We start from the raw sequence: 26615 nt of genomic DNA, 5'->3' as shown, positions 1-26615 counted from the left end.
GGACAATTTGTGTCCCAGGAGAGATTTTATTATTCCCGGGACAGGTGGTGAAAAAAGAGAATAATTCTGGGGGAAACCCTGGCCAACGCAGATGCGAGCACATTTGCGCATTTCCTATAAACTCACCAGTAAAATCTCACACCACTCACAATATAAGGCCCTGTATGCACGTGGTCATTTCAAGCGTTTCTCATGTTCCGATCGGCAAAAATCACACGAAGTAGCCAAGTGATTGTGTCTCGATTCTTCAGAAGACGTGTTGAGCGTTGTATGTGTCAGTTTCTCACTTCCTCTGTGGTGCCTTCCTGTCTCTTCTCAGCCGCTTTTGTTTTCCCTGACACTCTGAACCAGTGGTTCAGAGTGTTCAGTCATAAGACGTAAAACATAGTCAAGAGTTGTTGTTTTTTTTCTCCTTATTATGGCAAGATGATTAAACTCCTTGTCAACTTCATCTTTCTCAAACACAACATAGTAACCCTTGGAGGTGGAGGTTCATTCATTTATCTTCCATACCTGCTTCTTGCCGAGGTCAGGGTCACATGGGGGCTCTGCTGGAGCCTATCCCAGCTGTCATAGGGCGGCGGCAGGGTGACACCCTGGACAAGTCGCCAGTTTGATGAATTCAATATATCAGTATTTCTCTAGGGAACAGAAGAAACGCGCTGTCATTGCTCTACACTACGTGACTCTTCAATGAGGTTGAGCAGCCAGTTTGAGGTGCTAAACCCTGCTGCCCAAACTGCTACTGCGTTCGCAACACCTTCACTAAAGATAACGCCAGTGGTTAAAAAGTGACGTTTCACCTTATTTTCCATTCAAAGTAGAGGGGTGGTGGTGGTGAGGGTCCTTCTGAGTAGTCATGAGTCATGACCAATGATCTGACACGTGCATCAGAAGAACCTGATGATCATTACAGACATTTCCCTTTCACGTGACCTCCACAGAAGCAGAACATGCTGACAGAGTGACCGAGTGCATCGAGGGTATATTTTCACTTATCGTTTGTAGTTGCTGATGGACTTGTCTGAGGGTTGGGTGGTGAGGTCAGCGTTGCTATTGACGGGGTTCTGAGTTGTGAACGACTGAGTTGCGAATGGTACTTCACTCACTGTGCAGATGAAAACGCAACGGGAACGTTTTGATTATTGTAAGAGGACAGCAAGAGGCGCCGCTCAGCTTTCCTATTGGCTGCAATCAAACGAGACAAGGTCAAGTGTTGTTTTTTCAGTCGTTGAGCTCTATGGAGCTGTCCTTGATCCATGACATTGTGAAACAAATTGACGTTTCCAAGAAGTGTCTACATCATAAAGAGAGCTGCAACACCTGTTTACACACTCTTTCTCTTTCACTTTTCATCGCTATGTGTAAATGACAGTCTAGATGGGGTAACCTGGGGGGGGGGGGCTTAAAGTGTAATAAGGACTGATATGTGGACATGATCACACTGGTTCAAGAGACATTCCCACCAAATCGTTTATTTTTTTGTTTTTTTTTTGTTTTTATTTGTGAGATATAGAAGAGCAATCGAAGTCTGGTCACTATTTGCTGAAACTGTGTTGGTTGTAGTTGTACTGGGCCACTAGGTGGAGACAGAGTGACGCTGACTAAAATGGATCGCAGTCTGCGCGGACAGTTGACGTGCGTTCCTGGATTTTAACAGCCCAGCAGGCCAACTACGCAAAATTCCCTTTCAAAGAAAAATTGGAAATTCGTGATTAACTGCGCAATATACAGAAGTATTTGCGCCGAGGATGAGCACAGACGGACACGTGTTTATAGTGATAAAGAATAAACTTTAATCTTACATGTACAGTATGTACAATAAAAACAAAGGTTCCCGGACATTCAGTTAAGATGAGGCTCAGCGCAGACAGAGCAACCTTTAAGGTCAGCGCTTGCTTCGCAGTGTCCAATGAACATGAGCACAAGTGTGTTAGTGAACCACGTGACAGTGATCACCGTCAGGAGTAAACATGCTAACCAGAAACGGATCATATTCTTGCACCGTCATGCATTCACATTCCCAGGGCATCACATCAACTGTGTTCTACAGATCATAAATTATTATTAATGCCATTGATGTCGTTAAGCCATTACATCTCTTGCAATGCAAGCAAATCCTAATTGCTCACTGAATCAACAGTTATTGTCATTCCTACATGATTTAAGCAACTTCGCAATTAGGCACAATGCAATCATTCATAATTTGCTACTTACAAACGTATTTTCTTCTTTATCTTGGGGGAGGGGCCTTATCTCTCTGTTACGTCTCCACTGTTTTAGTGAACAAAAAAGAAAAAAAAACTGTGCTGAATGCTAAACGCATTAAAGGATATTTTTAAAAGGCAGATTTAAATCCTTTAACAAAATAACTTTTGAAACAATCTTAGGTCTGAGCCTATTTGCTAAATACCTTGCATCGAAAGCTTAGAAGGATAATGTAAAAGCATGAAATATTTAACTATTTCTGAGGGGAAAAAAATAGCCTTTTGTGCATTGCAACCTAAAAAATATCAACTGTAATGAGTGTATTTAATCATCTTTGGCTTAAATTGACAGACACTTAATTCTTGATTTTAAAAAAAATTAAACAACTCAGAGCAAAATAAAAAAATAAAATAAAACAAAGGGGTAAAAACACAAACATAGAGTCTACAAATGAGAGCAAACAATCTCAAATCTGCCTCTGCAACAGACATCAGTCCAGTCATCTCAGTGCTTATGTCCTGCAAAAAAAAAGTCCTCACTGGCAAAACCAGCATCACGTCCCTTTTCTGAGATGAATTCCCTTTGCAAGTATCCACCTCCGCTGACAGCCAGGTGGCTCGTCCATCCCTCGCTTGCCATTTCTCTGAGGGCGTCAGATCATTTCTAGGATGTCACACGGCACAAAGCCGCTCTTCTTCCCGCTCACCACTTGGATGAAGCCGCTGTGCTCGCACTCGCTACTCACGCATATCTAGGGACAGGAAACAACACTCTGTAATTAAAGCAAGAGAGTTTTTCTTTTTTGTCAACAACAACAACAAACCTGTGACCTGAAACTCCTTTGGATTATTGCATGTGTCCATTTTGTAAAGAAAGTTGTTCTAGTAGCTAGTTTAGCTTAGCTAGTTCCTTTTGATGGCATTGGCCCGCGTGTCGCCACTGCCTGCTTTGTCTGTGACCCAAAAGTTTAGTGCAACTCGCACCAAAAGCCATTCAAGAGGGAAAAAAAACCTGAATCACAATTTTCCATTGCAATCCCAAAAATGCTTTTGACTGGAGACTGGCAAGATGGATGAGCAAGATTTCAGCGTTCGAGTATGAGAAGTCCAGCTGCCATTCGAGGTCAACTGACTTCATCTTTTTTTTTTTGTAAAATGATGACGCTCTATGGGTACAGGAAGTATTGTTTTAGCGTCTTGTACTGTGCAACATCCCCCCTCTGGGTTTGTGTGGCTGGAAAAGAAAATCAGCGGGTCACAAGGTCGCAGTGTTCTTGGCAGTTTTATCTCTCACTGGGGGTTGCTTGCTTTAGGTCATCACAGAGTCCCCACATGCCCTGCAAAAGCATTGTGGGAAAATTATTACCCAATTATTATTACCCAGCTATTGGCAGAAGGCTAATTTGAGAAGTCCTCCCCTTGTTTGTCGAATTTGAGCTGTAGAAGAGTCGCCGGCAGTAGGGGGCGACGTTGGAGCTGCAGGTGGGTAATTAGATTGCGCAAGAGCAGCTGGTTAATGTGAATTTGGGTTTCTCTGACGTCCGCAATGTGGTCCTGAATTGCTCACAGGTGGGATGTGGATTTTATTGTGAAGGAAAAAAGGTCACTTCCTTTCCAGCTCATGACGATCGCGACACAGCTGCAATTCAGACTAAACTGACCCTATGCATGATTTTCAGTGACAAAAAAAGTTAAAATGAGTGCCTGCAAGAGACAGAGACTTGGCTCTACTGCAGTTAGTAAATGTTTTTCTTTAACACCTACTTAATTTAACTTAGTTCATTTAAGACAACATATACATAATATAATTATCACGGTTCTTTGAACTGGTGCAACTATGCTACAATCATTCTAATTTAAGTGTTCGCATGGCCTTTCTTCCCTGGTACACTGAGGTCTGAACGCAGTACCTGCCCCTCCTTCAGAGTGATCTGGCCTTGTTCTTTGCAGCCGATGAACGTCCTGTTACACCGGAACACTTGGTCGCCAGCACGCACAACATGGGCAAAGGCTGCTGGGAAGAAACCCACCCTGTCCTCAATCACCCCCTGGAGGGGGGGGGGGGGGGGGGGGAGGAGGAGAACAGAGCACAGAGAAATATTACAGTGAAATATGGCTCTAAACAACTACAGAGGTCATACTTGCTGATTGAAGGATTCGATAGTGAAAACTCAATACTGATAATGTTTGTCTGGACCATGCAGACTGTCCAGATGTCACTGATTATCAACATACAACGGCAGTGATGTGTTCTTTCATGGTGTGGGGGCAGGCGGCTGCCTCCTCACACACTTGTTTTGGCCCTTTTGTCTCCCTGATTTATCTTTCGTGCATTCGTGCCCCGAAGCGGCCCGCTGCCTTGCTCCTATAATTTGCGGCTTGACTTCCTGTAATTTATCAAGCAGTTTCTTACGTGGTAATTTTATGGGGCTTTCTGGAAAAAGGCACATCTTATGTAAACTGGACAATCACGACACAGAGGAGACTTATCTTAGCATCCTGGAACGTTAATTAGGCCGTTAAACCAAGCAGTCACTTTAATGGGGCATGCCATGGTGCATTTTTAACACACAGGTTTTGTACCCACCTTCCACCAGTCTTCATTGGAGTCGTCGGCCAAAAAGATTCTGTCTCCAGCTCTGACATGTAGAAAAAAAAAACAAGCAGGAATCACAACAAACATCCAGTATAGAATCTGCAGAATGACTATTAATGTCAGAGGAACATCTGCATTTGTGCATTATGCATTTGTGTTTACCTTTAAGATCTGAACTGCTTGTGTTTAACTGAAGGGTTAGGATTTATCGAACGCTGAAGGGGAGAGTCGCAGAGGTGACGGATTCCTTTGAGGTGCAGGAGGGTGTTTGCCCTTCTCCTCGTTGTCAAATACCACTGATTAATCCTGTTTGCAATGAGTAATTCTTGCTAATCCAGGAAACACATGAATCATTCTACCCTGTCACCGCATGTGCTGTAATTATTAGCATCTGTTCGTGCCTAACGTTACCAATGAAAATCAAGAGGACCAGCACATTTAGGCCAAATGATGGGTTGCGTAATTTCCCCCCCCTCTGACTTGAGTGTTTCAGTTACTGAGCTGCTCAGCCTGAATCTAACAAGGCAAAGATGTCCAAGGTGATGAAGAAAAACAACGTAAAAAAAATAACTTAGTTCAGTCTATACATTATCCATGGAACAAAAACCCAACTGCGGTCTGTCCATATTTGTATTTAAAAAAAAAGAAAAAAAAGAATCAGTGATCATCGCAATCACAGCACAGTTGAAGGCAATCACCTAATCAAAGTGTGTGGTGGCGAGACTCATCAAACCCAGATATTCTTGCTCAAAATCAAAATGGAAATGCAGCTTTTTAAGTGAAGAGTCTTTGGCTCCCCTTTTGCGGTTTTGGATTTTCTGCTTAGTGTCTGCAGAGTGAAAGGTGATGATGTGAGCCTTCATGGGGGAATGCATTTGAAACAAAGCCGGGTGAACTTTGTGCTGCAAGCAGGTATCAGTGGATCTGCAGGGAGGCTGAGGGAGGAAGTCAATGAATTTTAAATCTAGCCTAGCAATTCGAGAGAAAGACCTCCGTGCGCTTGTGTGTCTGTGTCTAAGAGGGAAACAGAGGGGCAGGTTGAGTGCATCCTCGTATCCCACAATCCTCCCGGGATTCCCTTGAGGAATTAGCAGCAAATAGACCCTCATGTTGAAGGACTGCTCACCGTGAATGCTCCCCTTCCTCAGGGACGGTTTCTGAGCATGTGGCAATTGATGCCCTAGCAGCCATGGATGTGGAAGGGGATCAAATGTGTTTGTGTATTCAAGTGGGGAAAATAATAATGTGTACATAACAATGTAAAGAAAAACATCTAGCCACAGACCGATGTCTTTCTTTTGATAACAAAATAGATTAAAAAATAATAATAATAAACAAGAAAAGTAAAGAGTCAATTGTCATCGCAAAGAGAACTTTTTTTTTTTTTTTTTTATAAAATCTTAATTTATTCAACATCCTATCACATCACTGAAATACAATGGAACTAATATTTTACATTTGAAATTACCTGGCAGCATTAGTGTAAATGGACTCTAAATCAAAGTTCACAAGATGTGTGTGTCTCCATATGAACCCTGGCAGGGTGCGAATGACTGACTGTACTAATGAGGCCACTCCAGAGGGATAAATCTCCAAGCACCACTGATAAGGAAGCTAATTAATTCCCCCTCCCCCTCTCCCCACTCCACCGTTGTGCAGCGTGGCATTTTCAAACAGTGATTGTGTAAGAGTGAAAGAACAAGAGCAGGGAGACAGTGATCAGCGGACAGATGAATCCCCAGCGTTGAGCACTGGGGATTATTCATGAAGCACCGTTTGTGCCGGTGTAGCTGACATGAGAGCGTCTGACAAACCTGCTTGTGAAGTAAATTGAATTTCGCTGTTGATCTAGTGCAGTGACGCCGAACTTGAAGCGGGGTGCACCTCCACGGCCGGCTCGTGCCGCACAGCGATCATTTCAGTGTATGCTCTATTTTCTTTTTAATGCGCGAGCCGCAAGCGAAAAAGCCAGAGGACAACGAACAGTTTTCCAGCGCTGATAGAACGTAATCAAACACCTTTGAATCAGTACGTGATCTACGCCGCGACTGGCGCGATATTATGACTCAGCGCACGCAACGCTCAACGTCATCCCGTGAGGCAGGTAGAAAATGTGATGTTGTCGCATGACTGATGTTGTTGATGTGGACAATTTCATCAAAACAAGACCCCTGAAAGCGCGGGCTATTCTCTGCACTTTGTGAGAAGATGGGAGGACAACATGAAGCTGTGTTGTTTCACAGCGAGGCCAGGATGGTGGATGTTACAAGACTGGTTTGCCAAAAAAAGTTATTTGCACAGCAGAAAAGTGAAAGGAGTATTCTTGTTTAAAAAGTAATGTTCAGGATTTGATGTCACAAAGAGTGATTTGCTAAAGTTGTTTATTTGTACAAAATAAATGAAAATCTTTCTTCCTCCAAGGTGGGGCGTGACAGAGAAAGTTTGAGAACCACTGCCCCTAATGCCATGCAAGTCTATGGGGTCAAAAGTCAACTTTGTCCTAGAGACATGGGACCACTTGCAGGTTCATCGGGATCCCTCAAGACACAGCCACGTCAAATTTGGGGGCGGGGGGCGTGAATAATTCTCTTCCTCCAAGGTGGGGCGTGACAGAGAAAATTTTAGAACCACTGATCTAGTGGCTAGTTTGTGTGTTTCAGAACAATAAATTCAAAGAAGAAAATAAAAAAATACAGATACTACTCCTACTATTACTACTATGACCAACTACTTACTACTACTACTACTACTACTAATAATAATAATAATAATAATAATAATAATAATAATAATAATAATAATAATAATAATGATAATAATAATAATATCATAGGTAATTCAAATTCTACTTCTTGTTCTTGCTACTAGTTTACTTACAATTATTAGTGTTATTATTACTAATATCATTAACATAATACTAGTAACAGCAACACTAATAGTAGTATTACGAGATTATTAGTGCTTATAATAAAACATCAAACAATACTAATCATATATGTGGTTCCATTTCATGTCTTCTTGGAATACGCACTTTTTTCAACCGCAATAAATTCAGTCATTCATCTCTGGGTTCCTGTGATGGTGGGATTTCTTAATTCAAGACGTGAGTGTGTGCAAGCACGTGTCCACGAACCTCATCTCCAGATCGTGGCTCTCTTGGGCCGAGAAGCTGTGCAAGGCCACGTAGGTGTTGAGCTTCAGGACGTCCTTCTCCAGCTGGTTCTGCTCCAGCTGGACAGCCAAGCACACAAACAGAGTTGCGCGTCACGCACGTACAATCTGGCACTCGGCGAGCGTGTGAAACGAGGGAGAAATGGGCGTCGAGTGCGTGTGTCGCGAACACAAAAGCGACACCGAGCTCTCTATTGTTTCAAGCAGAAACGCGCTTGAGGACAGTCCTTTGGCGTCCACAGAGGCGGGAGAAGCCCTTGTTTACGGTGCGACGGAGCACCGTGGCGATGCTCGAGCTGCCCCTGCAGTCTGTTCCTCTTCGTCTGCCGTCAACACCACCAGGAACGGTGGACGGGCTGTTACCCTGATCAGCCGTCAGAGTCTTCTTTGTAGATGCTCAAAAAACTAGCAGGTGTTTTCTGGCCTCGTCTCATCGGCGGCGCCTGACTGTAAACCCCGCCGCCTGTAATCTCTCCGTATTATAATCTCATGGCTGCAAAGTGCACAGAGGAGAATTTCTCCAAAAACTGGGAGAATGGGTTTTGTATGGTGCATCTTTATCTTTTATATTCTATTTTTTTTTGCAGGACAGCAGAGTCATGAAGACAACCGTCTCTGAGCCTCTGCGGCTCCCTGAGTGCAAACAGCGTGGACGGGCAATATGGCTGATGGATGGGCTGAGTTAACTGAGGCCACGAGGATAACGGCCTGAGTGGCCTCGGGGTGCAAAACAAAAACGCGGCGGGCAATCCATTACGGCTAACTAAAAGCTGTTTACTGGCTCTGAGAGGCTGTGGGTGCCGTGGGAGCGCCAGAGGTTCAGCGGCGAGATGACTTTGGCCTTTTGGAGGGCAAAACCAACCTGTGACGACAACTTTGACCTGTTATCACATCTACTTGTTGACTCTAAAAATACCTTCCATTGTCAGCAATTATGATGACGTAACACCGTTACTGGCTCATAAAATAATGCAATATTACTAAAATGAATGTCCCTGGTATGATGCATTTAAAACTTGATTTCATGTAAAGACTTCACCAATGCCACGTGACATTTAGGCACTGTTAAAGAGGGTGTCCTGTTTCTAGAAAGTGGTGTCTGGTATCGCTAAGGAGGTGGATCTGACTATGCATCAAAAATTCGGAAATTCCCAAACCTTGAATCCAACTGAGGAGAAATCACAGTAGGAAGCCAGAATGTTTTACTCGCAATTGATTTCGGGTAGTTTAACACTGAAACCTGAAAAGTGTGAACAGATGGGGATTTAAATGGCGCCGCCTGCAATCCCGTGCGTGCATGCGTGTGTCTGTGTGTGTGTGTGTGAGAGAGAGAGAGAGAGAGCCGCAGCGAGAGTCTCAGTCTCTGGCGAGGACGCAGTTTTCTCCACCACTTCCTCTGCTGCTCGCCTTGCGGAGTCTCCGTCTGTCTGTTGGCCGGCCGGAGCTAATGGACGTGTCTGCGGACGGACAAACTGCCCGCTGCCAGCTGTGCTCCGTGCGGCCCCGATTACGAAACGCAATTCAGTTTAAAATAGTAGCATGACAACTGGATTCTAGCATTCTCAAAGTGTGTGTATTTTTTGCCTTGTACGGTTGTTTGTCCTTTTTTTCTGCGTATGGAACTATCTGTCCACTTTTTCCACTGTTGAAAACAAAGATAAACAACTTAAGCGACCAACGTAAACAGGCTGCGCTGCCGACGAGGTGAAATGTGCCGCGAACGCTGATAGCAGAGACACCTTTCCCACAAAAATTACACAACCTTTCCCACAGTCCACAGTGTAAGCATGGGGAAAAGTTTTGAGGCAGTTAGGAAATATTCATTGTCGCTGAGCAGGAAGGGAGGATTGTTGCGAGATGTTCACAGGTTTAACCTCGTTCCCTCTCCATTGAAGATTCCGCACCACCAGCAGAGTGGTGCAAAAAAAAAAAGAGAGAATATACAAAGGGCCGAGAGCCATTTCAAACATTTTCGCTGGGGGTTAAGCTTTGTGTACGCAGTCCAGTGGTGGTGTCAGCTCGGGGGTTGATTTGTTACGGCAGGAAGGGAAATTTTCCATCAGAAGTCCTGGGAAATGCAGAGCGTGGACCGAGGCGGAGGCATGCGGGACGGACGCAGTATGGACTGGCTCGCTAGCAGTTCTCACAGAGTCCACATAGTTCAGACATTGGTCAGAGACGCTTCGTTCTGACATGGCTTCAGAACACGTAAGTCAGAGGAGGAGGAAGAGGAGGAGGAGGAGGAGGAGGAAGAAGAGGGAGCAGCTGACTCCAAAAAATGTGTTTACGTTTTCCCTTGCACTGAATTTGTTTTCTCCTCGAGATGAGGTCGTCTCTGACAAAATACTGACCTCAAAAGTTCGCTGACGTTGGCGTTTGGCATAAATACATTGGTGGACAAGGAGAGGCGGGATTTAGCCTAATGCAGGCAGGGCTGGCAACACATTCCGCTGAGTGTCCCAGTTGCTGTGCAACTAAAGCTGCCCTGGACATCATGACGGTGAAGGCTAATTGAAGTTTGTTTGAGTAGAACAAAAAAAAGAGGTGACCGAAAGTCTGAAGTGGTGCTACTGAGTGGCAGTTCACCGTTTCACATTTTAATTTGTTGGCAAGCCCGCAGTGCAGGTACAAGTTTGGAAAAAACAAACAAGACAAAACCAGTGCAAGCAGGGGCGCCAAAAGCAAGTGGGATCTTCTCACCTGCAGGCTGTCTGCTTTTATCTCCTGCTCATGGTAATGTTCTGTCCCGTTCTCAATGACTGTGAACACTGGGTGGGAAAAAAAGCAAAAATTACTCAAGTCCACATAGTAATCATAGTAATGACCAATTTGATGTACAAATCACTCAGTACAGAAATGTGAAAGAGCAGAAATTGTAAAAGCAAAAATAAAATAAAATTGCAAATATTTGACAATCGTGCAAACAGCTAATTTCTCGCAGCAGTTTGAGGTTATGAGGGTGCTGTGAGTGTGTGTATGCGTGCTTGTGTGTGAGTGTGGGAGGGTTGGGGTCATTGGGACAAAACAACGCACACCAGCTCTGATGACAGTGTTCCATTTACTGCAGCTAATGTAGATGCATCAACCACGGCACTTTACATCAACAGCAGCAGTGCTGTTTCTGAAATATGAGCCGGAGAAGAACCGATTTTGGACGAGATTTTGCATTCTGTAGAACTGATGTACAGAATATTGAAGGTTGAATGAAGCCTTCTACTCCAAACCAGGGGGTATTTTTTTCACAGTAGCATATGATTACATTTCAATCCTAAAATAAGTTTTGAGGGGAAAATAGGGGAACAGCAGCCCTGCCAGTGACACGGAGCTCCCAGTGCACCCAGCTCCTCCTAAGCTGCTCTTCTTCCCTGTCTTACCTCCTCCTGGCACCCCTGCCACTCTGAACGTATACAGAGTGGTGAGCTGGCGCTGCTCTACGGAGAAGCATGTTCTTACAAGGGAGTAGCAGAACGGGCAGCCAAAGGTTTTACAGTCCTATACCAGAGCCGTTCACCCTGTTATGAGTCAGTGAGTCGTACGTGACGCATGCAAAGCTGAAAATGGAGAGAAAACAGAGAGAGAAAACCCTACCGTCATCACTGTGTTTCCGAGACAGCTCCTCTCTGCTGCTGTGAGCTACCACTTCCTCAGGAACTTTATCCAAGTCACTGGTCTGCAGGTAGATAGATAGATAGATAGATAGATAGATAGATAGATAGATAGATAGATAGACAGACAGACAGACAGACAGACAGACAGATAGATAGATAGACAGATAGATAGATAGAGAGATAGAGAGATGTAAATGTCCCTTCTTTTGCAATCAGACCATCTGTTTAAGTGGCGCAAACATGCAGCATGTGGAAACTATCATCATAGCCCCTGTAGAGATGACATTGTCTCCATAGGCCTCCACTAACACACACACACACACACACACACACACACACACACACACACACACACAGATGTTCAGCTACAGCTGTGCCAGACAGAATTGGATGGCCCAAACCCAACAGCTTTCAGATGTCATAGTCAGAGGGAGGCACCGATGGAGGCTCGCACAAACAGCTCAGCTTACACAGCGTGCGATAAGCTACGGAGAAGGATCCTCAAACTAGGGGAGGCGGGCCGAGGCTCTGCAATCAGCCCAGTGCATCTCCAGAGCCGTAGCGTGAATGTCTGCGCCCACGTCTTTCCTTTTCATCATTTCCTGGACCAGGCTGCCTTTATTGGTAGTGTTTACAGCCCCTCAGTGGCATTATCTATTTAGACCATCGGCTGCACTGTCTGTAGCAGCACACAGACATAATTATTAAGGTTTAGGATTGAATTATCAATGTGTTACGATGAAAAGCAACCTAGAAGTCTGAAAAGTGATCTGCTTGACTATTTACAAGGTAGAATTAAACACACCTTCAGATCTTTGTTCAACGTCTGGAATCCTGGACAACCTTGCAAGATTAATTTTCCATAAAAATCAATAGAACTCCAGAAAACACTGTAGTTTGCAGCCTAATTTCTAGATTCTTGATAAAGCATGTTTTGTTGCACCTTCCACATGTTTGCTTTCATATCAATCAAAGACATGCAAAGACCAACTTGACAGATTAGTCTGATTAGGCAACATTTTTCTTTGTGACATCACAAATTGTGGGTCTCCAGAATTGTGCGTTTTTGCACACACTTTCTGTACAGTGGAGGAAGAAAAATAAGTGCAAGAAGGACTTCTCTCTTCTCTGCAGAGTTTTCTGTGGATGCTTTACTGTCAGAAATCACTGGTAAAGTAAAGTAAAAGGAACCCAATAAGGGAACTTTAGGACAAAAATAAATACGGGGAAACAAACAGCACCAGACACATACATGGCTATTTTCTCACCGAGTTTCTGTTCGGGGACTCGGAGCCACTGGCCCTTTTAGCCTTTTGTGCCAACGATGTCCCGAACCTCAAGGCTTCGTACACAGGATCCACCTTGTTGCCACAGGCTTGAGAAAGGAAATGGAGGCAGGACAAAGTCTGATGGTTAGCAAATGTGAAACTTTCCCGACAGGCATGTGGCAATTTACAATGCAATAAAAGCATGTCTGCGAATCTCACGGAACACATCAAAAATGGGATTGGGGTGCTGCTGCAAGGGTGCCAAAGAGCCCTCGGTTCAACACGAAACTGATTATATGATGTGGCGCCAAAGCTGCTCACCGATGGGCATGACTTCTTTGATACAGCCATACTGTTCCTGGATCAGCAGTGGAGAGCTGTAGTACCGTCGAAAGCCCTTTGGCTGAGGAGAGACAGAGAGGAGAGGGAGAGGAAGAGGATGTTGGAAACGCTTCAACGGGGGGACAATACTTTTAGATTTATCACATTATCAGACCAGTACAGTCAAACAGTTTTAATGTTTGCAGCCTTGGTGGTCAAGCAGGTAGTTTAAATAGAATCTTTTAAGTGCTAAAGTGACAGAAGTTTTCCAGAAACTACTGGAAAAACTGCTGTGTATCCATCTGGCTGAAAAAAAAAACTTGGAAGCTGATTAGATGAACCCTTCAAAGTCTGATTATTTCACTCCCATAGTTCAGGCAGGTAGCAACAGCTTTGATATTTCCCCTTGGTGCGAGGGACGGCACAAGATCTACAGTTCAGTTCAGGCTTGGCAAGATGGATGTGCGAGTTTCCAGGCTTCTCAAGCCATCCAGCTGCGTTGCAAGGTTAAACGAATATCACTTTGTTCCTATCCTAACAATAACAGAGTTAAAAACATGACACTGTGCGGAGGTTTTTGCGTATCGCTGATTTACGATGTTTAATTTCCTGATAAGTAGTTCTGTTTAACTAGACTCCAGGTTTAAACAACAAAGTCCTCACCAAAACAATTTAAAGAGAAAAGGCATTAAGCGTTTAACGCTGACAAAAGAATATAAATGAACAACTCTACGGTGGCTCAGAAATCTAACAAATACCATTAACTGATTGTTACTTTCAGCCATAAACAGAGATTTTAGTGCAGCTTCGCTGTGTGAAGTGCCCTCCCTGATGTTATGTAACCTCGCGCATGAATCACAAAAGCCGGAGTGTTATTCAAATTGTTAAAATGCCATTTGCTGCAATTCTGTGGTCACCGGTGCACTGCTAGACAAACTCTGTGAAGAGACGTGGCAACGCTGCCTTGGTGGTTTGCAAAGATTTGGTGCAGGAGGTCATTTGATTTCTTAACAGGGACGGTTCTCAAGCCAAGGGAAACAAGCATGGCTGCGACAGTGTCCAAGTTTAGAGTAACATGGATTTAGAGCCCTATTCCACAGGGGAATGCTTTCCTTTTTATGCTTGACCCCTCGACCCCATTTTCCACTCCTGAGAGCAGCCGAGCCTCATCCCCGAGGCCTCTCGGAGGAAAGCTGCCCTGCGATGTCAGTTCTCCTTTCATATCGTTTTCTTCTGCCGAGTATTTTAGCCACATTTTGACTCCCTTGTCAGAAAGCTTACTCCACATTTTCTCCGCTCAGTTCTCAGTGGGAAAGCGCTGCGGAAGGCTGAGGAGAGGCAAGGCTGGAAAGGTAGGAAATCAAACAGAATGACCTGACAGCATTACAGAGCTTCACTGCGCCGTGTGGGAGGTGTGTAAGTGATGAAAGGCTCCCTTTTTTTTTGTCTGAACTGCCAGTCTGTTCGACTGCCGTGGCTGTGAGAGCACTGCAGACAGTGCTTCTCGCTCTTAGACTAAACAAATAATCATGTTGCTTACCCACAAAGCCAAAATTGCCATTCCAAGGATGATAGCAGCTGAGTTCCAGCACTGCTTCCAGGAGTGCTACAGGTCTCTGTGCTCAAATTTCATGATTAAAATCTTCTCGCTGTTTTGTTTCCTTTGTTTGGGCTACTGCACAACAAAATAACAACAAACCAACATTTTTGTGGACTTCTTGCTATTACAAAACAGAGAGTTGATGGCAAAGTTAAAGAAAATCGTAGCTGTTGCTAAATAGTAGAATACTTTGTGAAAGCACTCAATTTTAAAAATGGCAAATGAACTGCACTTGTGCGTTTTTTGAACCTTCACAGTAACCCAAATTGCTAATACTAGTTTATGTCTTTCGAGCAGGACTTTTTTTACATGTTTGTTTTTTGTTTTTGTTTTTTTTCTTAAGAAAAAAAAGTTCTTCTATCCCACCACTTTGTGGCAAATAGGTGTCAGAGTTTCTTGAAAGTTCTTCTTCTTCTTCTTCTTCTTCTTCTTCTTCTTTTTAATTTTGCATTAAAAAGTAGCAGACGAAAAAGAGACAGCGGTTTAAACCCTGAATGCAAGCTACTACGTGAAACTTTAAAAACAGACACATCATGACTCATGCCATGACTTGACTTTCATTAGCAGTTGTGTGTCACATCATCAGCAGTGGCACTGCCGCTGCCCAGAGCGGACAGCATCGATCGGGATACGTGGCTTCATGCTGATGGCGGCGGCTTTAAGGGGGGGATGAGCAGCAGTCGCGGCTCTTGCATTAGCATTATCTAACACACAGACAGACAGGGTGGTGATATAACCGTGGCGAGGACGATGACGAGGATGGATGCCGCTCACAGATGCAACAGCACACTCGCACGTAGGGGAGTGTGATTTCTGAATAAGCACATTCTGGTGGGAAAGAGTCGGGCTGCCAATTCCAACGAGGCTGTTTTGCTCGCTAATGACATTAGTAATTACATTTGTCGAATTCTCGAGAATCTCCCAGAGGCTTTGACAGGCAAAAGACAAAATGCACCGACTGTGTCAAGTCCTGCGGGCTCGTCCACTCACCAGTTTGCCCATGCAGCGCTGCTGTCCCACCCCGTTCTCACACTTGTGGTGGAGGCTCATCTTGCAGGCTTTGCAGCGGAGGCCGTGCTTCGCCGTGTTTCCCGCCAGGAACACCACGTGCTTGGCCGTCGTACCTGACACACACACACACAAACATTGCAGGCTCGGGTTCAGCTGTATCGCGTCAGCGACTGGCGTCTCTATCAAGTGAACATTCGAGGTTACACACAAAATGGCAGGGACCCTGGAAAAAACATTGGTCAGGATTATTTTTTCGCCACGAGCAGGGGAGGAACCCGTTTGAGCAGCGTGTGGTGACATGAGGACGTTTGCAAAGATAATGAGCTGCAGCAGCAACAGCAGCAGCAGCAGCAGCAGCACGTTAAACCATTCCAGACTCGAGGCTCATCCTTCACTCCACAACATGTCACCGAGCTGGTTTGGAAAATGAAGATGTGTTCGCAAGAAGTCTGCGCACTGAGCTGTGTAAAAATGAACTTGCAGACAGATAAGGAAGAAGACGAGACGTCAGGAAAAGAAAACAAAGCTTGCGTTACAGCAACAGAAAAGGCATTACTGGGTTTCACTGTGTGTGCCTGTGATCACAAAGAGATAAACAAGAAAAATATTTTTGGATGCTTTTTTTGCTTTAGACTTGGAGCCAAGAAAAAATACATCACCAAACAGAAGTAGACCAAGACTGTTCAAAGGCTTTTCATTTGAGTTTTGCTGCACGTGAAACTCAAATGTCTGCACGACCTGACTGCTGAAAAAGATGAAAACTTGTGTCTTCTCTTTTGGTCCAGAAACCAGCACCGCCAACAGGCCAATCGCATCAGCGGCCATTCCAGAGCCCCACCACTTTTACTGGTTGTAGTCTGGCAGCCATGCACTTTTGGCTCTCCATTGATTAATCAAAGAGCACGTGCTTTGCTCTGTCCCCAGCACTCGATGTGAGAACGTAGACATACAAAGGATCCATTGATTTCCTCAGGCAGGAGTTGAGAGTGGAGTGGAGTGGAGAAGACCCGATCACTCAGACTGGTCCAATTCTGCTCACAGCCGTCAATTCACGTCTGGTGAAATGGTAACAATGTCATAGTTCATTGTGGACTGAAATTGAAAACGTGACAGGATCAGTCTGAAGAGCAGAGATTCTGTTAGAGGTAAATGTGACCGGGTTGGATCATCTGATCCCCAGACAAGACGGCAAACACAGGATACTTCAGGTACAAAGCCTCTCATGTGTAAGTTTAATGAGCAAACAGGAGACGGAGGGGAAAGAAAAATCTCTGAGTGAACTTGGCGGGTTGTAATCTGATGCGGCGTCGCGGCTACCTGAGGCTGAAGAGCACCAACGATCACCAACGAGCACCCGAGACCCACTATTGGCCAGATAATTGGCTTGGCGTCTACCATTGAAAGCTCACGTGTTTGCTTGGCCGGGGCCTCGTTCCAGCACAGCTGGACCAGAGATGGACACCAGGAGAAATGTGATCCTGGCGTCAACACTCATCACTGGGCTGCAAATCAACAACAGCAACAGCAACAGCAGGAACAATAAGGGGGACAAATAATCGGGTCACTCTAAACGAGGTCAGCCGAGGTCGCTTTTTTAACGAGCACTTGGAGATTCGTGTTCTGTTGTTGGCCTAATGGCGTCTCTACGTGTATCCGACTACACGCGCAGGTTTCTTGATGAGGTTCGGTCTTTCACCTCAAGCAGAGTTTTAGCTTGTTGAAAAACTTTTTGGTTTGGTCTGTCGCTATTTTTTGTGCGATTATTTTAAAATCCCATGGATGTGTACAGAGTTTTGTTTTGAGCCTATTTATGTGAACGTGGCCTAAATCGAACCCTTGTGAAGCTGCTCTCCATGAGTCCGTCCAGGAAAACACAGCTCACGCACGATGACATTTTCCAAATGTTCAAAATCAATATAAAGCCTAAGGTCGCAAATAATGCGCTCACACAGTGGAGTCTCAATGTCCTGCCACACTCACGCTAAAATCAGCTATCGCTGACGGTGAGTAAAGATTCTTTTGAAAGCTCTGGGGGGCAGGTTTGTTTGATAGCAACAATGCTAACTAGGCAGGCGTGTGCTGCCTCGGCAGTTTGTGCCCAAAACTCTAAAACTAAGTGGCTCTGGCACATGTGGACTTGCAGATGGCTTTTGAAGACATGGACATTGTTCATGCACGTCGGTTATAATTGGAAGAGACGGGGAACATAACAGAGGCGCATATGTTGCTGCCAAAGCACAGCCACTTTTCCACCCGGCGTTCTTACTGCGTCTCCTCAGCTTGTGGCATAGCGTGGCGCGACAGAAAGTGCTGATGTTGGCGAATCGACGGCTGGACGTGAACGACTAGGTTCTGAGGTTCACCAAACCGCCCGACAGCTGCTCGCTACCAGGTGATCTGTCTCTCCTTTCAGTCTCAAACCTGGCACGCCAGATGGGAGCATTCCCTGGACATGTTGGATTTATCCCATTTACTCGTCGGGAAAAGAGCTCACAGTAAGTGTTTGGGAAAGAGGAGGCAAAACTTTGAAGATGGTAAGGCAAACTTGCTGCTTCGTCTTATTTGAGTGGACCAATCAGATTTGCCGACAGGTGAGAGCATCCCAGCCATGCCAGATGCCACTGCCCCATGGCGAGTTGCTATAAACAAAACTCTTGCAAAAGCAAGTAGGGGGTGAAAAAATGGCTACCTTCTGTCAAGGAAAACCTTGAAATGCATTGTTGTGTCCATTTCAGTGACTCTACACAAGTCCTGTTGCTTTTTCTGTCTCTATCTCCTTCTAGCACAGTCTACAGCACAAGGTTATTGCACAGTGTGGCCTAAGGAAAAAAATGCAAATCCCTGTGTGCCAACGACAAGCTGATGCATGAGATCCTCTTCCTCCAGTCTCTCTTGTCCCCCAGGATGAAAGAGGTGTCAGTGAAGGCATCACGGCTGTGGGGAAAGCGAGCGGCGGTGCAACTCTCCCGGCTGCTCTGCCTTGAAAACCCGACATTCACTCAAACTCAACACCAAGGCTCCGGACAGAATTCCCATGCCTTCTTTCTCCCGTATCTCGTTCCTCTCGTTCCCACGCAAAACCCAATGCCTTTCTCCTGCTGCATTCCCGCTCACAACAGCCGCAAATTGATCCATTAAGCCACTGTTCTTACTTCACACCTCCAGCTCTCCCGTTCAAATAACCTCCATCTCAACAACAACTCCTCCACCCCCCTTTCCTCTTATAGGCACCTCCATGGCACTGACCTGAGTCTGGTTCTTTTATTTGTAGGTTTTAATTAGCTTCTCTCGAAGCCAATTAGATTTTACACAGAAGAACAAAAAAAAAATTCCCATCTGGATAATTAGAGAAATAAAGCCCAGAGTTCACATTCTCACTTCTTTATCTGTTTTTTATGGACCCATCTGTGATCGGGGGTCTCCTGGAAGCAGATGTAACAGAAAGTTTTCAGAGAAATTTAATTTGAGTGTCTGTCTGTCTGTCTGTCTGTCTGTTATGGAGGATGCCATACAGGATGTAGCAATGCGTGGATGAAATGCCAAACTGTTATAAAATACCAATTACTGTTTCAAACACAGCTAAATTTTGCTGCAGAAAGACCAACCAAGTGGCAAAATAAAGAGCCGCACATCTGCCGGCTGTTTGCTGCTCAGCTAAGAACAGTGCTACTTAGAACAATCTTGTGGGAGTTTTATTCTTTTTTTTCCTTTCAAATTTAATGGCAATCCAAATACACTTTGGACAATACAGCAACGTTGCTTTAAAAGAGAAAAGATATCTCTGAAACCATAAACGTGCTTCACATATTTCACCCGTGACGCAACAGATGTGGACTTTTTCAGCCCGAGTGTCACAACATTCCTTTGCGAAACCGTAAAAGATGCAACGGGATGATTGTCGGTATTACCGCTGTTATCGAGTGTGCGTGTCGTTAATGCATTGTGTATCAATGTTGGTGACCTCTCTTGGACCTTTCACATATTTGTGTTGGGACAAAAGCGAGGGGAAAACAAAGTGGTCTCAGAGGGTGGAGCAAATCCTTGGCTGGGAGCGTTGTGATGTCAGCACTCAGCGACATCACAATGGGCAGACACCCAGCGCCGTGTGTGTGTTAGCACACAATGTCCGAAAAAGCAGATTGAGGAAACGACAAAAAGGACAGACTTTTCTAAGTGGCGGACTGATGGTGATTAATCATGCTAATAGACGATACATGTTTGTTTACCTTCACATGGACTCTCAATCCTGTATGTCATTGTCGACACGATGAGTCTTTATTTTGCCATACATTCGCAGTCTCAAAACCGTTTTAAGCCTTCTCTGTGAATTACATTTCATCTTCTGTACACAACAAGAAAAATCAATTCCTTTCATATCGCCTTATTAACGATGAAGGCCTTTGTTTATATTCCTGTGAGGCTTAACAGGTTCAACTGCGAGGACTCTCGCTTTTATGAGTCGACACATTTAACCTTTAACAAATGTGACCAAATGTAGCAAAAGATGGAACCGTGATACAGGTTACCTTGAACGTAGCACAAACATTCTTGTTAGCATTGCTCGATAAGAGCTTCCAAAGTTTCTGTATAGACTGTGTTCATCAGAGTTTCCAGGCCACAAAGTTAAGTTAGGGAAAACAGTCAACTGCTGAAGCAAAACAGAGACTGAATGTTCAATTTCAAAGATAGGAATCAGCCATTTTAATGTCCCCTTCACTGTCACAACCGCTGCTCATAAGGTACAAAGACAACTGAGTCAGATTCTGACCCTGCTCTACTACTGCCACACACACTAACACGTACACACACATGCAAATAGTGATAATCGGTCACTTCTCTCTGCTGCGGCCACTGTGTGTCCTAATTAAAGCGGAACTAACAAAGTAAGGGGGCAGAATCTGTTGTCACAGGCGGAGCAGATGGTTCAGCACCAATCAAGAGGCCAAGCCCACTCTCATCACTTTAATTCATAGCTTCCCCACTGACAATGTAGTGGGGAAGCTATGAATACTTTGAAACAAAGCAGCGAAAGGTGTTCAGGTTTAACAAACAGGTGACTTTTCAGCCACTTGGGGGCAGCAATTGGCAACCGTCTTGTAATACTGACATACTATAATTTTATGACAGTTCAAGCTGATTTGTAATACTGTTCTCTTGTTGCATTTTCAGCTCCGATTGAATTTCCTCCAAAATGAAGGAAGTAATATAATCCAGAAGCAAAATGTTTTACTAGGCTGTCCGACTGACTGCTCGCTCAGTGTTTCTAAGAGCACGGGTGGTAGACCTTTTTCAAATCGGCTGCATGGCTGTGGTCATAATGACTTGTTTCCCCGTTATACTCCACACAGTTTTTAAATCGAGTAATATGCATGACAGAGAAGCAACAAGTGGTCCATGACAGCAAACATGACTTACTTATATAAGAATAATTTACGGGGCTCCTAGACTGTCAACATTTCAGGTGCAGTCCTCCAACTGTGTTCAATATTCAACTGGGAAAAGTATATTCTGAATAGCCTTTTTGCTATGCTTAAAATGTTTTGACGATCCACTCCAGTTCATTTTAAAGTTAAGATGCTAGAACACAATAGCAGCGTGGCGTGATTTGACGTCACGGGGCTTAATTTGTAAACAGTTAATAATTAAACTACTTCATCTATGCGATAATTCATCCACCTGTCGTTGCTGGCAGGAAGTTGTTTAAGGCCCGAGGCAGGTGTGTTGTTGTTGTTGCAGCTGCTGATATTGAGGCCAGGAAAATCTGCAGGGTTGCTTATTTCTAAGACAGGATCTTTTTTTTCTTAGTACATTTTTTCTTTTCAGCAAAACACAGCAATAACTGAAATGTAGTTTTCCTGCCACTTAAAACTGCCAAAAATCTCTAAATTGCTAAATTGCTAAAAAAAAATTTTTTAAATCATTAAAATCCATAATATGCAGTTTTTCCACCTACGGAATGAGATTGTTGAGCAGATGGTGGAGACAGTCTGTGACATCATCCCACTGCTGTGGCTCTAGGACACAAAGACTTGGTGCTCCCTCACTGCCGATGATTTAACGCAGCAGCAACACCAAAACATCTGGCGAGGGGAGAGCAGGTGGATGAGGTGGCTGCTGTCGGCTACCTGACACCCGGGAGGACAGAGAGACTCGACCCGGCGTGCAGGTGAGTGGGAGTGAGGTAGCCGTCGATCACGTGTCAGGTCAGGTTCAAGTGGGTCGCTCCGTTTCTGTGCTTATCAAGTTTAATTGACTCTCTGGTCAAACACAGCATTCTTTTTTGAAAAGAGAGACAATTTTATGCAAAATGTACTTTGCCAAAGTCTTTGAAAGAATCAGAAACAGGAAGAATCCACCTTTAACTTCCTTTGCTTGCTTCACTTTTCTGTGTGTGAGAACACTACGTATTAGGCTTTTCTTGTGTTAAAAAAGGGCACTGATATCTCTCCAACATTTGTGACAACAGCTCTTTTGCGTTTTCCCTTTCAAATATGTGACATGGACAACAACACATCAGTTTTATCAGACAGCCAAATTTTTTTTTTGCATCACTCTGTTTATAGAAGGTAATACTGCTCTGTCCCGGACATGGAGTTCTTGCACAATTCATCTTGCAAAGCCGCTTGACTGCAAATTAAGATCTGAAAATTGTTGTAAAATAGACCTTTAATGGTCTTGCATCCTGCTGTCTAAGCACTGTGTTTATATGCCTGTGCATTTTCTTACTCTTTGACTTTAATCTTGTTTATAAAAAGAAACGGCATTAAAAACTTAATACAAATACTGTCTCACTCGGAGATGTGCAGGATTCTTCATCGTTTGAGCGAACGCATCCCCCTTCTCAGCAACTTCACTAAATTCACCGATGCAAATGGCACGTGTGTGTGTTTGTGTGCGTGTGTGTGGGCGTGCGTGTAACCATACCTACAATCATGTGGTTGCAGACGTCACAGAACGTGGGCTTCTTGAAGATGTGCTCCATAAAGCAGTGCCCCGCCGAGTCTACCTGCAGCGGGTTGCGCGCCTGGGAGCGCGACGTGGGAGGAGGAGCGCAGGGGATGGCGGGCGGCACCGGCGGGATGGGGAGGTTGGCGTTGTGCGGCGGGGCCATGCCGATGCTGCAGAGGTGGCCGGTGCTGCTGCTCACATCGGAGAGCAGCTCCGTCTTGTTGTCGTTGCTGCTTCGGAAGAAGTTGTCGGCGCTCTTGCTGCGAATGCTCTTGGTCTTGAAGGACAAAGAGCGCTTTAGCCGCTGCAGCTGAAAGGAGAGGGATATTAGTTGGAATAGAAACGGGCGAGAAGAAAGAGGGAAAATGAAGAAACTGACACAGTAGTAGAAAATAACCGACGTTATAACCCACATAAACGACAAGCTTAGTCATTATGCAAATGTCCCGGCACCCGGCGGCCAATACCAAGGACCACTGCAAGTGACAGCTCATCAGGACGCAGTGAAAAACCTTCCAGGTTCCCTACCTGGAAGGTAATGTGATTTCCTGCTCGGAGCCAAGTGTCACAGCGATACTCTGCTCACACGCTGCGCTGCCATTTCTGGCCGCAGCATCCATCAATCTCATCAGTCTCCTCTCTCTTTTACGGCAACACAATTCATAACACTCGGTGCTGACAGCTCTTCATTTAACCTCTCAGTGTGTACTTTCCGCCTCGGAGAAGGCCACTTAACTCTGAGCTCGCACACACATGCACTGAAGGATCCCTCTGCAACTCTATTGCGATCTAATAATTGTGGTCGGTTGTGCCGCCACAGGCTGAAGATTGAAGAAGTACATCAGTGACATGATGCAAAGACATTATTATTATCTTTAAATGCCTTTAAATGATGCATATGTATGTTTTTAGCTAGATAACATTCTTCAGCAATTTGTGAATAAACATTGCAATTAGCTATAAAGGCCCAATGTGTCACCAGTAGTCGTTTTATTTGCTTACCATACCAATTTAATTTTACTTGAAAGGGCAGACCTACTTGTAAGGGTCTGGTGATTTTGCATCACAGAAAAGGAAGAAGTGAGATGAGAGGAATCATCAGAAAGTGGGATTAACATTAAAAACACTGCAATTTTCTTTTTTCAACCATTAGAGGTTGCTAAGCATTAAACACTGTGCCTTTATGTTATTTTACAACAGGGACATTGGGATAAATTAACACTAGCACATTTTTTGGGTTAGTTGTCACGATTTTTGTATCACATGCCTTTGCAAATCACTAGGAGAGCTTATCGCTGCAGCTTCAATAAGGGGAGGATCGATCAGTTTCGCGGGTCACTCTGGAAACAATCAATTTAGCCTTTCTCTGCCATTACTGCCCACACACACACACACACACACACACACATATATACATGGACATACACATAGATAGTACACGCATTCCACTAAAACCTTTCTTAACATAGAACACAGTTGCATTTTAAAAACAAAAAAATGTTAAAATGCAACAATGTGTCTGCCTTCAAATCCACTGGTCCGGGAAAATTCTACATGCTGTACTTGTTTACAGAGGCTGTGAATGGCAGAGGAACGTCAACACGATGCCATGGTTGCGTGTTGCACTCCGCACGGAGGGAAAATATTGACAATATTCTCCCCCAAAATGATCAAAGTGAGAGAATGTGTGTCCATGCATCAGGGAGCTCATGCTGTGTTTAACGAGATCAGATATATTAGAGCTGCGCTCCACTAGAAAAGCAAGGGAGGGTTAATGAGGTCTGCGCTGGCTAATGTAAAACAAACTGCACAAGATTACAAATCGAATTATCGTGAATAAATACAGTCACTGATGCAGCCTCAGAAATAAAAAAAAGAAAACACAGGGTGCGCTCCAGAAACATGGGTGATGATGGCTCTTACTGCACTAAAAAGCGGTAGAAGTTGTAACACGGAACAACTTTTGTTTGATTTTCTTTGTCGTGAACATGCAGGTTATGATGGACTAAACTCTGCAGTCATAAAAGCTACATTTTGCACAAGAGTGGAAGCTCACCTTGCGCTTGTGATGTTCGGGTCTCACAGTATTCTTAACGGGAGATGACAAAAAAAAAAAAAAACAAGAACAAAAACACAACTTTACAAGAGTGGACTTACTTGGCCTGTCTATATGAATGAGGAATACACTCGGCACGGCTAATCTCCACCAACCATCACAGGGAGTAAAAGTTGTTTGGCAGAAGCGCTTGAGTTATGCGAGAAGTCGGCCCGCAGACTCTTAAAATTCCAGCTGCCCCCGAAAGTGCCAGACAAAAGAGTTAACATGCAGTAAAGATCACCGGGTAGCCTGCCTGGAAAAAAATAATAAAAAAATCTGACGGAACAAATGTTCAACCAAGTCAGAAAAGCCTTATCTGCCTTGTATGAGGCGGGCAAATTGCAGGAGATAAATAGCCATTATAAAATGTCATCCAGTCCGGTATTCTACTACTATAATTTATGTTCTCCGTGCAACTTGTGGCCCACATGGATGGTGAACCTCCCTCGAGGCAGATCTGGATCTCCATTAGGCCACCTACATTTATCAACCGCAGGTACAAAGTATTCAAACCCTCAAAGCACTTTACCCCCCATTATTAGGCACATTTTTAGCTCACAGTCACATTCTTGTTTGGCTCCACCCTTATTGATTATGGCCCCTGATCATCTGAAAATTATTTTTGCTAATATATTTGAATTTGTGGACACTACTATAAAGATTTAAAAACGCACAAATAAGCATGTTAATAGTGTAATAAAAAGAGAGCAAATTTAAGAGTGGGGATGTATTGTCAGCTCCTTCAATATATATGCTCAAATCACTTTCAACGCAGCCTCATCACGACGTCACCCACAGTCTGAACCCATCTGCTCACAGGTGTGTCTCCCTCATGCCCAGGTGTTAAAGCAGCTTCAGAAGAGTGGCGGCTCTCTCTCTCTCTCTCTCTCTCTCTCTCTCACACACACACACACACACACACACACACACACACACACACACACTGTCCCTTATTTTTTTTTTCTTGAGAACGGTTCCCAGCCCTCTCCATGTTGTAGTAGGAAGACGAAGAAGAAGTTCACCGCTCCATTCACGGCGTGTTAGAAGGAGACGGGACGGGACGGGTCGGGTCCTACCTTGCTTTCCTGCTGGCTGCTGGTGGCCGTCGGGGATTTGGGTGTCTCGTTCTGGTCTCGTTCGTCCTCTTTGCCCCCACTTTCGTCCTGAATCATGTTGACCGGCGGTATCATCCTCCCTTCTGTTGGGCGGTATGACGAGGAAGGGGGGGGATGAAAAACAAAACAAACAAAAAAAAACCAAAAAAAAAAAACAGCGGTTCTCTTCTGCCGAGTTCTGCCTCCTCTCGAAGCTGTTTACATCGTTGACATTTCTCTCCAGTCACCGCGACCGAGGACGGGAGAAGTCGGACGGCGAAGAAAAACGAGGCGACAGAAAAAACAAAAACAAAACACAAATTCAAAGGGTCGATGAGATATTTTTCGGGGTAAAAAGTTGCTGGAAAAGCTTTAGACGCGCGCCGTTCCTCCGCGCGAGGCTGCCGCGTGCTGCGTGGCGTCGTGCGTAAACGCTGCCAGGACACGTCCAAGTCCACGCGCTGTTTGCGCCGCGCGCCTCCAACTGTCTGCCGAGAGATGGGCGGGAGAGCCTGGAGCGCGTGGAGAGGCGAAGAGAGTAGAGGAGAGGAGGAAGACGGGGAAGGAGGAGGGACAAGACACAAGCATGAGCGCTGCCTCCTGCTTGCCAAGAACACTGCGATGGAGGACACACTCAGAGAGAGAAAGATAGAGAGACAACCATATGGTCAAAGAATGAATAAATAAACGGAG

The 26615-nt window shown here is 44.7% G+C and overlaps 1 protein-coding gene across 3 annotated transcripts; it reads right to left on the bottom strand.

The window, feature by feature from the left end:
* Nucleotides 1–1770: 1770 nt before the first annotated feature.
* On the bottom strand, nt 1771–26615 carry stac (SH3 and cysteine rich domain). 3 transcript variants are annotated; one of them, XM_076017966.1, is made up of 12 exons: nt 25905–26615; nt 24787–24819; nt 22707–23040; nt 15762–15895; nt 13172–13253; nt 12851–12957; nt 11563–11644; nt 10675–10742; nt 7937–8034; nt 4795–4846; nt 4238–4255; nt 1771–2959 (listed from the first exon to the last, which is right to left on the bottom strand). In XM_076017966.1, exons 1-12 carry the CDS (start codon nt 26016–26018, stop codon nt 2861–2863), a joined length of 1221 nt encoding a protein of 406 aa, XP_075874081.1. In that variant the 5' UTR covers nt 26019–26615; the 3' UTR covers nt 1771–2860. The 3 variants fall into 3 exon arrangements, with proteins under 3 accessions (XP_075874081.1, XP_075874079.1, XP_075874080.1); XM_076017964.1 differs by having other exon boundaries at nt 4118–4255; nt 25905–26596; XM_076017965.1 differs by lacking the exon at nt 24787–24819 and having other exon boundaries at nt 4118–4255; nt 25905–26586.

This window comes from Nelusetta ayraudi, unplaced genomic scaffold (genome assembly GCF_046127955.1).
Source record: "Nelusetta ayraudi isolate G7.1 ecotype Tasmania unplaced genomic scaffold, CSIRO-AGI_Nayr_v1 ptg000007l, whole genome shotgun sequence".
Taxonomy (NCBI): Eukaryota; Metazoa; Chordata; class Actinopteri; order Tetraodontiformes; family Monacanthidae; genus Nelusetta; species Nelusetta ayraudi.
Note: the sequence above shows the minus strand (reverse complement) of the source record. Positions and strands in the feature narration are given on the sequence as shown.